This window comes from Musa acuminata, chromosome BXJ1-8 (assembly GCF_036884655.1).
Source record: "Musa acuminata AAA Group cultivar baxijiao chromosome BXJ1-8, Cavendish_Baxijiao_AAA, whole genome shotgun sequence".
Lineage (NCBI taxonomy): Eukaryota > Viridiplantae > Streptophyta > Magnoliopsida > Zingiberales > Musaceae > Musa > Musa acuminata.
In genome coordinates this window covers 47,842,674-47,855,784 of record NC_088334.1, presented here as the reverse complement: position 1 = coordinate 47,855,784, position 13,111 = coordinate 47,842,674, and the positions used below count along the sequence as shown (strand labels likewise).

Sequence of the window (13,111 nt, the reverse complement as noted above, 5' to 3'; positions counted from 1 at the left end):
ACTGCTGAACCTCAAAATTATCCATGAATAAAATATTGTCTTTTATCAATATATATTTTCATTCCATGGTAACATGAATATATATTTTCCGTAGCAGCATCAAATTCTATTTGATTGCTTATTCATAAATTCGAAATACATCTTTAAAAAATGCTCAAATATCAAAAATTTTTGGTCCATCAAAACATGATAATGATGATGATAATAATAATAATAATAGTAATAATTTGGTGTCAACTGTGTCATGATGCAACTTTGTGTCGTTCAATCTCCATCTCCTTCGTAGCCAATAAATGTACAGTTAATATTCTGTCTTCAATCTTTTGGCTTATTTTTCATCATCTTCCTTTTATTGGCATCGAGATATCTTTTTCTCAATCTCACGGCTTTTGGCGTTACCTGTGGGAATAATGAGTTCATTCACAGATAAAGAGGCATGACAAATCAACACAAGATTGGAAGGGAACCATTAGAAGAAGACTTACCTCGATAAGCTCATCAGAAGCAACATAACCAATGGCCTCTTCTAGACTCATCTGCACATTTTGTTTACCCAAAAAAAAGTCAGCAAGGTCTGTGCTATGTTTTGTCCTAATCATCCCATCTACTCAACTTCAGCTCCTGCTGCAAAAACTGCTACATTCAAGTTGCTCATACAGAGCTACAATCTAGGACTACATTCTTTGAATGCTCGATCCAGTGCGATGCAAGAACTCTTGCTAATTACCCATGTATTTTAATAATTCCAATCATGTTAATGGTGTACATCATTTTCATATGTTTAATAATCGATTTTATGTCAAGGCTTCAATTTTCCCAAAAGAGCACTAGCTCAACCACACATGCAAATTAAATCTGTTCATGTTTAGAGCATGAAAAACAATTGTACACTTAATCTTGCTTTTAACCTAGTAAAGGTTCTTATGATCTTTATTCGCATACGTTTAACAAAAGCTCTTCATAGTATACACTAAGGTCTATACTTCATTTTCCTGGTTTCTAAATTCCTTATGGTGTTTAAGAGATTCCATCCTTTAAAAAAATAAATAGTTACGATCTACATTATTTCATCTATGCCTTTAATCAAAAACCACATAAAGTTATTCATGCATACTATCTTATGTGAAAAGAAAATATATGAAAAGTAGAAAAAAACTCGAGAAAGGTCAAAGTTTAACAATCACAATTTCTATTCTAGATGACACTAAAAGCAAAACGATGTTGCAAAAGTTTAAGCAAAAATTGATTATGAGGATTCAACGGTCCAAAGTGAACTATCACCAATATGAATAGTTCATATAGCAGTAATAAAATGTGAACTAAAACAAGATGTGCTTGGTTCCAATGAAACAAGTTAAATTCCAATACCAAAAGTTGACATGGAAGGATGTACCCCTGAAACAAAATGCTGAACACTTGTAAAAGAACATACCAAACGAGGTGGGGAAAGCCTGACATTTTCATCCTTCCCGGGTGCTCGAATGTTTGTCAACTCCTTCGTCCTTACAGGGTTTACCTAATCATAACAATTTTGTACAATCATTGCAAATAGAAAATTAGTAACAAAAACATCAGAGTTGATGAGTAAATTCCCCTTACATCAAGATCAGAATCACGTGAGTGTTCACCAACAATCATTCCCTCGTAGGTCTTCAGACACAAAATAAGAGGTAATAAGTCTGTCAATCCTATGGTGGTAACAGCAAGAAAGATAATCACATCAAGGAATAACCTCCATTCCAGGCGAGACAAAGAGAGTTCCACGAGCTTCCAAACTCATAAGTGCATGTGCAGTGATGATTCCATTGCCAACAGATATCTGTTACAGAAGCAATTAAGAAGATCTTGCAATTGTAACAAATTAAGGCATATGTTGGACGTGAAAGTACTAGACTGAGAAGTCATCTTGTATCATCTTTTTTATTGAAAGAAAAAAGTCACAAGATGTCACATGCAATGAAATTGTCATATCAGTCTGCAATAGCAGTGTTTGCTTCATCAAACATCAAAATGTTTTTAATAGCAGTTATATAAGTTTGCCAATTCATTCCTTATCAGGAGTAAATACAAGCATTAGATCTTTCTAGTTCCTGACCTTATAATGGATGTGTCACAGTCATGTGAAAGCTAGTAATAACATATAAAACAAAGGTTCTATTAAGTCTGTGCTACCTATTTGGATAATTACTACGGATCAATGTGCAAGACTCCAATAGTTGAGATACCATTGAAGGATAAGGTTACTAACAACCTAAGTATACAAAGAACTACAATTTGGGATATTAAAAAAACAATGAAGGGATTGATATGACAGTTAATGGATAATTAATCTAATCACGGCTGGACAACATATAATCATAGTTACAAAGACAGTTTTCAGATTCTGTGATCAACTTTTAAGAAGGGAAACTCATGAGAAAATTAGTGCTTTTGCATGATGAACACAATGTCATTTGTTGATAATTATTTAATAGCTTACACTATTATTAAATAGTACTTTTAATTTCAACAGAAGGAATTGATTTGAATAGTGTTTTTCCATCAAATTATTCAATGGAGTGATTCACACTAATAGTAGTTCAAGATTTCACCGATTACTAAAACTTTTATAGAATTGACAGGGAAGGACTTACTAGTACTCCCTTCCTGACATTCCCAAGTGCACCCCGATGCTTTGAGTATGCTGCAAAGAAATACAATTTGTACATAAAAAATGGCATCCAGTTTGTACCATAAGAGAAATACTTCAGAGAATAAAAGACAAAGGTAGTTCAAACTTCAAACTACACGACTGTAGAGCTTACAAACTCGTCAACCAGAAATCATACTCGCTACTAAATATATAAATATAGCCGTATTATTGTAGAACACATAAAAAAACTTGTAATCCCAATTTGGTTAAGAATCTCTTATGAAACTATTGTGCTATCATGCAATGATGAAATAAAGGTGCTCGTAATAGTTACATGGGCTGTTTCAGTTGAAGAAAGTTGATCCTATTTTAATTAGAAAGTAGGATGCCCAAAAGAAGGTTCTTGGATCTTACTCCAGGGAGTTCCATCAGTTCAAACTATTCCATGTATAGATAGGATTCAGCAAGTAGGTAGGATTCGGCAAGAGAGGGACTACGGACTCACTAAGCACTTTCAGTCAATAACTTCCCAAGCCGTCTTATGCTAAAGACGGTCACTTACATGAGCAGGCCTGCCCACCCGGGTGTCGGCTGACATTCCATGTAGATGGGATCGGAAGTTAGTCCCTACCTTTCAAGACCAGTACGTTGAACCCATAGTCGTGACCCTACACCTATGAAAGTAGTGCATAACTCTTGCCGGAGAGTCATGTGACTCAAGTACAGAGAACAAAAAGTTTAATATCTGACAATGAGCATACTGCTTCACCAATAAATCGGTACCATTCTCCTAATTATATAATGACAACTCCAGATTTGACGAACCAAACTGCTTCAAAACTAACTTATTACTCCTGATTTGACTCACCCCTAGAGTATTTGTTTATATGAGCACCCGGAAAGTCAAAAGAACAGAGGTGATCCATCAATATTAAAGTTATTGACTTTGGTCATAGATGCCCTTAATATTGGACTCACTATTTTTTCTAGAGAAATAGTTGAAGCTGTTTAATAGTTGCAGTTGAATCTATATTTTGCTCTGCATCTAAATGCTGTTAGGCATAGCAATACAAGAAAATGAGAGCAGCCAAACCACCACACACCAATTTTTGTGGTTTGTTTGTTATTAAATTCAATAATGAGATTTTCACAGCAATTCCATGGTACAAACAAAACCTTAAAGCAGCATCTATTAAAATATGGAAGAATCCCTCATAAAGTATATGCCAAAAAAAAGCTGAGAAGTAATCATAAGATGGTACTGACAAAAACACAAATAAAAATAACTCTGAAAGGCTATAACAAATGCATAATTTCATAATTATCATGCATGATATAGTCTAATGTACATACATAAAAAAGCACGGTGCATGAATCCAGTGCCACGAGTGTCGCTGCTGAATACACTTCTATACCCAACTAGGCCCCTGCATTAAGAAAAAAATCCAATGCAGTACTTTTAAGATAAATAAATGATCCAAAAATGATTAAAATGGTGTTTTATGGAATTAGTTTGTGTAATTTGACAAGCTTTGGGAGGTGGAACCATGGAAGTATAACAAAGTAATGAACAGACAAAGTTCATGGAGGCCAAAGTACATTGTGATTGTAAGTGGAGATAAAAAAGTTAAATCATGTCACATGGCTTTAATATACCGGCTCTACTAAAAAAAATATGCTCTAAAAAAAACTGGGGTCACATGATTCACTTATATACAATCTTTTCAAAGTGCAGCTTTCACTAGCTTTGAATTTTGTTTAAAACAGGTAACCCCAATTACAGCACCATGTAGTAGAGATATGCATTTAGTACCAATAGAACTTAGTGTTCTTTTTCTGAGAAGCATCTCATGTTGGAAGAGATACCATGAATCCAAATTTAACTTTGGAAAGAATCATAAATAGTCTAGTCACTCAAAATGCAGGTGTTGTCTTTTACAATTTGCAAACAAATGTAACACGCAAGTAACAAGGTTTTGTACATATCGAACCATTACATTGTCAGTCAGTATTTACTGGTCCAACCAAAGACCAGCATCAGTCTATCAGACCACAGAGCTTGCAATCTCCGATGTTTGTCTTTTTAATATTCACTTGAGTGACACTAGACAAAATCGGTTGTTACTGCTCAGTAAACTAGTATCATATCGATCTGACAAGTCTTGCCAAAACAGTTATTGAGCAAAAATTTTAAACCTAGACAAGTATCACTTGTTTTGGAGAGACAATGTCATGACCAAGCATGATGAGTAACTAACCCAACCTGTTGACATTGAACCGTTGACTCAAAATATTTAAACCTGAGTTAATGGTGGTAGACCCATCTAACCTTTGTGAATCCATTGAAGGAACTACATTAGGGCACCACAATCTCATCCACTGAAGGAGGACCAATATAGTCTAGAATCAAACCCAGATGCCCAAATCACTCACTATATCCGTTGACTCAAAATATTTAAACCTGAGTTAATGGTGGTAGACCCATCTAACCTTTGTGAATCCATTGAAGGAACTACATTAGGGCACCACAATCTCATCCACTGAAGGAGGACCAATATAGTCTAGAATCAAACCCAGATGCCCAAATCACTCACTATATCCAATATATCCAACACTACACCATATCCAATATTAGTTGCTCTGATATCATTTGCATGAACCACTCAATGGTATTACAGATAGCATGAGTCAAGTCTAAGGATCACAAAAAGACGCTCAGCTTCATCATCCTTGTGTGGTGGTCACGTGCATTATATATGAACAAGGGTTGTTGTAGACTCTTGCGTAGTAATGGGGCCAACTGTCACTTGTAGAATACAGTTGCAATTTTAGTCTAAACAAAGCCAAAACTTTGATCGGTACTCAAATTTCAATGTCACTTCTGAGATAAATTCCAAAACACCCTTAATAAATTTCTTTTTCAAAACAATCATTGTGTTAGTAAAAATGCCAAATTCTCTAATGACCATATACATCTCTAACCATTTGGAATAAGACTTCTAACTAAATTTAATAGGATTTTAGAAAATATTTATATTTTCAGTCAATATGCAGTAATCAGAGGATAAAATGTCACATACAAAAATGAAATTTAAACTAGCTAATAAGAAAGCAATAGGTAACTATCAAGTATCCCATATAAAACTTTAAATATATTCAATGCAGAAAAGTGGAGTGAACACGTCATTCAGATATCCAATCACACAAAATCATAAAGAATTATGTTCCAGAAGATAACAAATAAACTGCAGATATGTAACATGCATAAGGTAACTAAACATCCAATTATAGGCATTGCACAGTAACTGATCCTAATCAATTATCTAAACTGCAGAAAAGAATTTAGGATCTACGAAACCAATGTGCTGAGCATTTCAGTCTTTGCCACTGAAGCCATCTATATTCTTTTAGTAGTTCAATGTCCTACTACTTCTATCACAAGTTCTCAATCACAAAATTAAGAGAACAGAGATACTGCAAATTAAGCAAAGAATCACCCATATTAATCAGCAAATTTATCTTGGAAAGATCTGATGTTGAAACTAAAAAAATACAAGATTGCATTGTACAATTAAAACTGTTGAAACAAGGAACAAAAAATATGAATTTTACACAGATAAACCAGTGAAATATAAAAAGCTGCAGCAAACTGTAGCCACTAACCTAGAGGGACAAGTCAAAGACATTCTAGTCCTGCCAGTAGTCCCTGGAACAGGACCCATGTCCGTCACTTCAGCCCGTCTATGTGAAAGGGCTTCCATGACAAGGCCAACATGCTCATCATTAACCTGTAATATAAACTTACACATAATTCATGTGCTCATTTGACAAAATAAATTGCTCACCAAACAAAGTTGTTCTAGTGAGTACCTCAATCGTTACTTCTTCTATAGGCTCTAGCTTCTGGTTGTTCTCCATCTTATACCTGCATCCACAAAGAAAACTTTCACTACCTTATGCATGTTACATCTAAAGTAATAATTCTTAATCAAAACTTTCTAAAAACTGTTCTTTGTACAGATAAAGTTTGCAGTGAAATTATCAAATAGCAAAGTTATTCAGTACATCCATCAAAGTGTAGAGAAGCAAACTTTATCTGAAAATCAAAGAAAGTGCAGATAGCCCTTCAAACAGCCATAACAGCTTCAAATCAGTGTGATGAGAACTGAGAAACAACCAGTCCAATACAAAGCAAAATTGAAGGGGCTTCACCCTTTGCTTACAATGTTTGCATATATACATATGCACAAAAGCATCAGCAGTACATGCATATGTGTGTTGTATGCACAAAATGTCATTTTTTTAGTAAACAGAGATACTATACTTTTTGTATAATATATCGTGTAAGATACGTACCGAGGTTAATCACATAAGACATAGGTCTACATGTATGCACATGCACACAACATACACCAATGCTACAGGATATACATTGTCTAAAAGAATACCGACATATTAGATATGATATGCATGCCCATGCATAACCACATCATTTTCACATTTATCTAAAACAATTAACATATGTAGTTGATATGTAGTAGCAAGCAGTGATATGAGTGCAGGTCACAACAGCACTCCCTAAACCTAGCAGGATGCATCATTATTGTAAACAAAGATGAGTAGCACTACAGATGCCCCATTGCAGTATAAATCTATACGCAAAAATGCAAAAAGACGTCTCAACCCTGATATATGAGATCATTGAGATGCAATCAATAAAAGAGTTAATTACACTGAAGTGCCAAAAACTTACATCACTCTTGGGGGTGATACTGAGAGTTCAAATCCTTCACGTCTCATGTTCTCGATTAATATACCTGAAAATTTGACAAAAGGTAAAATATCTGACACAAACAACAAATTGCAAACAAATAATAAACTGAATGATAAGTAAAAAATGATAAAATAAAAAGTAAATAAAAATAAAATGAATAAACTATAAAAATAACAACCTAACTGAAGCTCGCCCCTTCCTTGAACTTCATATGAATCTGATAATTGTCCAGGAAGAACATTTATTGCAAGATTTGTTTCCGCTTCTGATAACAGACGATCCCCGATTTTTCCTCCGGTCAACTATAATCATATTGTTCAGAAAAAAAGAAAATGAATTAAGGAAGGATGAACACAGAAATAATTCAGATAAACCATATGCTATACCAGCATAACAAGTATCATTATCTACTTTGTGATGCAAAAACACAAAAAAAAAGGTATAAAGCAAAAAAGGTAAAGATGGCCATTATGCAGAGGTTGTTATGTATTCAATGACAAAAAAGAGAATTCGTGTAAGATGAACCATGACAAGCATGTCTCTCCATGTCTTATTAATTGAAATCAATCTTTGAATGATATTTCAGGTGCAAAGTGGTTTAAATATCAACTATTCAACATAAGCATTGGCAACTTCCAGAAATTTGACCTCTGTTATCCTAATAAACCAGTAATATTATTTGTACCTGCAAGACATGAATAGGGATACTAGAAAATCACAAGTATACAAACTCCAATTCCTACATTTATAATAAAGAAAATATGCAAAAGGTTTCTATTCTCACAGGTGTGTACACAAGATGCTTCTCAGATTAACATAACAATCCAAATTGTTCATCAAAAAACACTAGGAACAAATCAAATAAACATATGAATGGGCAAACCAAGCATTTAAAAATAATATATTTTTTTTCTTATAATGTACCATGGTAAAGAATAACGTCGGAACTTATGGCTATGTTGTTGTTATTATTATTGTTGTATAATATACCATGGGAACAAGATGCAGCAACCTATAAAAAAGTTAACCGTACAAAATCATGTGATAGTTTTTATGCTACTTACATGGGTCCCATCGCGACCAGCCAATGAGGAATCATTCACACCAAAAGTCATAGAAATTGTTGGAGGATCCAATTGAACAGTAGGTAGTGCAGTTGTGACCTGAAGTACAATTATCTTTCAGCACATATAAACCACTTCAACAAATGCATATATGATTTAGAAATAAAAACGGCAATTTAACTTCCAAATATTTTATGAACTTGATGAAAATAGATGGAGGTTTGTGTGCCCAGATCCATATTGCAACCCCGCTCACCCATCCACCCAAACCAACCAACGCCTACTGGGACCAACATGCATCACATACCAAATGGACCATAATGACATACGAAAAGATTAGGGCGACCATACATATGGTTAAAAGGATATTGCAAATGCCCCTTCTCACAATAGTTATTTCCAGGGTCTGCCGTACCGAACCATACCGCCCGGTACGGGCGGTATGTACCGGTCCGATAGGTTGTCGGTACACGGACCGACTGTTACCGGTCCGAGTGCACTGTAGCACTATAGCAGTGATACAGTACTCGGCACACCTGGGTGTATCGCTCGGTATACCGTACCGTACCGGTACCGAGCCCAGATCGAAATACCGGTACGGTACGGTATTGCGAACCTTGATTATTTCCACTAATACCACTCATGTGAGTAGGCCAAGTTCTCTTTGCACCATAATATATTAAGTAACAAAAATATACCAAAGGACACAGGACTTTGATGCTGAAAATAACTGAAAAGCATAGGACCCTGGCACCAACTTTAAATGGAATAATTGATGACATCTTTCATTTTGGCAAGGTACATAGTTATTGACATGCAAGAATATTAAATATCGGAACATGTCGAACCTCAACATTTGCCACAGTGTGACCAATTGAAGGACTTGTTAATCCAGCCACAGATATGATATCACCAGCTCCTGCACTGTCGATCATAATTATATTTGTTCCCTTTTTTTTCATAAGCTTGGTTACCTACATGATAAGTCAGATAGAATCAGATATGCAGAACAGGTTCAGATCGGACAAAGGTTGACCATGCCTGTAAACTGCCAGGCAACAAATGGATGCAAAGCCATTTATTAATTTTCCAACCTTTCCTTCCTCGAACTTCTCAGCTCCATTATCTGTGCACCTCAGACCGTGAATTTTATCTCCTATATGGATGATTCCTGATGAAATACGACCGGTCAAAATTCGCCCAAGATAAAAATCACGTTCCATCATGGACACCTGCAAGATACTATAGTTCATGTTTCTCATGTTTTGGTACAAAGAGATGCCAAAAGCAAAACTCGCCTTCAGTTAGAAGTTCTAATACATCATCCTAAAGAATGCTATTGAGATAAGACACTTTGCAACCATGTAAACAAATATAGTCAGCGCTTTATTTCCGATGGTGTCACCAGAGAAAGAAATTCATTGTTAGGAAGTTCAACTCTGTACCACAAAAGTTTACTTTTATCTCTCCATATGACAATGGCAAGGACTTCTGCATAATTATATATGCATGCTGCTTAATATTACATATTACAAAGTCTTATTATGAACAAACTTCCAAAATTGAATGAAGCACATAATGCATTGAAAATAAGCTGCAAGTTGCATACTAATAATACAAACATAAAATTAAGCATTGTTACCATTTAAATTGTGTAACATGTTTCTGAAACAATTATACTAACCAGCATCTGAAATGGGGCCTCAAGATTTGCTGCTGGAGAAGGAACATGCTTTATAATGGCATCAAGTAATGGTGACATGTTCCTTGCATCAGCCGCAGGATTTTTTGTGAATGTTAAGGAAGCCCAACCTTCTTTGGCAGATGCATAAAGAACTGGGAAGTCTAGCTGTTCCTCTGCAAAATGACAATCAAGAGGACCTCAATATTATATGAACACAACACAATTTAATCCTTTGAAAACACTTCAGTTCAAACCTAAGCCTACCTGTAGCACCAAGATTTGCAAAAAGATCGAACACCAAGCTCTCAACCTCATTGCATGTCTCCTCAGAGACTGCAAGAGAGAAGAATAACAAACTTGCTATTAGAATATAAACATATATATCAAATTTACCTGCATCTTTAACAAACAGATGTAACCTCATGCGATAGCTTTATCAGCTACTGAATAATGATAATTAGACAAATTAACCAAGTAAAATACCATTATTTAGTCATTGTTACCCTTAATTCATTATTCAAGTAGAAACACAACACAGCACATATTTTCTCTTCCCCCTTCGATCTTTTCTTCTGCTGCTGATACATTTTAAATTGCACAGCATGGGAAGGCAACTTGAAGCAACTTAGGCATCCTCAACATTCCTCCAAACCTCACCAAAGAATACAATGAAACCCAACAAACTCCAGCCTCCTAGAAGCTTTATTACCCTACATTAACTATTTCCATTTCACTTCAAATCTGCAACCAAACCTTGAAAAGACAAAAGTCCAAACGCCACTCATCAACCCTAATCATGCTACTAAGAAGTGCACCTGCATACCATTCTTTGGATCTTAAGTATATTCTCTGTATCCTGCTGCAAACTGTTTCAAAGAAACCTCAGGTTTACCACCCTGTGGCCATCCCTTATTGTTGAATGATAATTTAAGAAATCGAGTGAAGGTAAATAATCTGCCTTCATCTGGTTGTATGCCAATTCATTAATGAAGTTACTGCTATAGAAAAGAAAATGACACTATTTATGAGACACAGAAGAAGAGATCGTAGGTCAATTTGATGCCTAATATATTCAGAATTAAGAAGCTCCTTAGGTAAATCACCACCAGCAAACTTGTGTGTGTATTCAGCTTCTTGAAAGAACTTTGAAGATAAGAGGAACAATAAGCTGTTTGAGATTAACAAAAACCACCCAAGTTTCATTCTAGGGACTGCAATAATAGTTATACACGTAATTTAACAAGCTTCAGCGCAAACTTGAAATATGTTAAGGTGACAACAGAGACAAAAATTAATTAGACCAAGTGCGACATACAACTAACTCATACAAATTCTCATTACATTTCATAATTGTTCAATACCATGCCCTTTTTTACCATCTAGTATAACAGCAGATAACTTACAAAGTAAACAAAGATAAAATTATCAATGCCTATTATTAATGTTTGAACCAAAAAACTGGGTAAAGCATTAGGCTTTGGAAGTTAATATATAAGAAACATTTAGGCACTATGTTCAGTAAGGGATTATCAGGCATACCTGAAGGTCTGTCAACCTTGTTCAAGAGAAGAATTGGACGCAAACCGAGCTTTAAAGCCTTTGCAACAACAAACTTTGTCTGTGCCAGAGGGCCTTCCCCAGCATCAACAACCAAGACAGCTCCCTCGACCATCCCAACAACTCTTTCTACCTACGAAACAATATCATGTTACTATTCCAAACCAATCAATCACTTCGTCGTATTCACTTGTTCGCTTACTTCTCCACCAAAATCAGCATGGCCGGGAGTATCAACCATGTTGAGCTCATTGTCCTTCCAAGAAATCGAAGTCACCTAAAAGCACAGAGATATCAAAATTCAAGATTAGCCGACGCATGCAAGCTGTTCGACGTGCTTACTACATAACCAAGTTCCACCGACGGATATGGCAACGGAGGGGCGATACCTTGGAGGCGATGGTGATACCGCGCTCGCGCTCGAGACTGATGGAATCGAGGGCGCGCTCGTGGGGGATGTCGGCGCCGCACTGGCGGAGGAGCCGGTCCATGAGGGTGGTCTTCCCGTGGTCGACGTGGGCTATGACGGCCACGTTGCGGATCCTGCTGGGGTCCAGCGCGGTCCCGGCGGGGGAGGGCGGCGCCGCGGCGTGCGCGGCAGCGGAGGAGAAGAGGCGGAAGGAGGAGGAGGGAGTTCTGCAGTAGAAGGGGAAGGGAGAGACGGGGGCTGATGAGAAAGCCCGGAGCGGCCTGCGGAGAGCGCGGAGCAGCAGGCTGGCCATTCCTTCCTCTCGCTTTCTTCACCCACCAGCGGCGGCGAGAGGTACCGCCGACTGCTTGGATTCTGTGCCGCACGGTGGAGCCTTCGTCTTCGTCGACGAGGGTTTTGGGTAGAGGGATGGCGATGGCCCAGACCGTGAGCTAGCAGGGGAGAAGCAGAGAAGGAGATTAGGGTTTTCCTTAAAGGAGACGGTCGCATATGGTCTAACGCATTGCGTCGGCGACCCGAGTCAGGCCCAGTCAACTGTGGCACTAATTCACTAATTTTATTTGATTTCGTTATTGATGCGCGGATATTAATCAATATTTTCCAAATTAACATCGATAATCATAACCATAACAACAATAATAATAAAATAATATGAATCTTTTATCATGTGATTATCAATATGATATAAAATAATAAAAATCATCTAATCATTTTTTAGTAGACAGAGTTAAATTAAAATCCTATTGACCGACAAACTACGTAATAACACTACTGGAGATATAAAAATATAAGATGATGTGGCATTTACCGATATGATTTCTTTTATGTATTAGTATTTATCAAAAATTTAAGATGATATCATAATAAAAAATCTTGAGTCCAAATCTTATTGAGCGTCATAATTTCAAATCTTTTCAAGCTTTCATATGATCAAAATTTTTAAAAGTTTTATTATAATAATTATTCAAAA

General features: G+C 36.3%; 1 protein-coding gene across 1 annotated transcript; it reads right to left on the bottom strand.

Annotated features, from left to right (window-relative positions):
* Positions 1 to 24: 24 nt before the first annotated feature.
* Positions 25 to 12,663, bottom strand: LOC103996138 (uncharacterized). Its single transcript, XM_009416981.3, has 19 exons — positions 12,101 to 12,663; positions 11,914 to 11,988; positions 11,694 to 11,844; positions 10,419 to 10,487; positions 10,155 to 10,327; positions 9,565 to 9,702; positions 9,319 to 9,444; positions 8,471 to 8,569; positions 7,585 to 7,708; positions 7,386 to 7,449; positions 6,503 to 6,557; positions 6,296 to 6,420; positions 3,986 to 4,059; positions 2,634 to 2,683; positions 1,733 to 1,819; positions 1,600 to 1,650; positions 1,433 to 1,516; positions 486 to 536; positions 25 to 399 (listed from the first exon to the last, which is right to left on the bottom strand). The coding sequence occupies exons 1-19, from the start codon at positions 12,431 to 12,433 to the stop codon at positions 316 to 318; spliced, it is 2,013 nt and encodes a 670-aa protein (XP_009415256.2). The 5' UTR covers positions 12,434 to 12,663; the 3' UTR covers positions 25 to 315.
* Between the last annotated feature and the right edge of the window lie 448 nt (positions 12,664 to 13,111).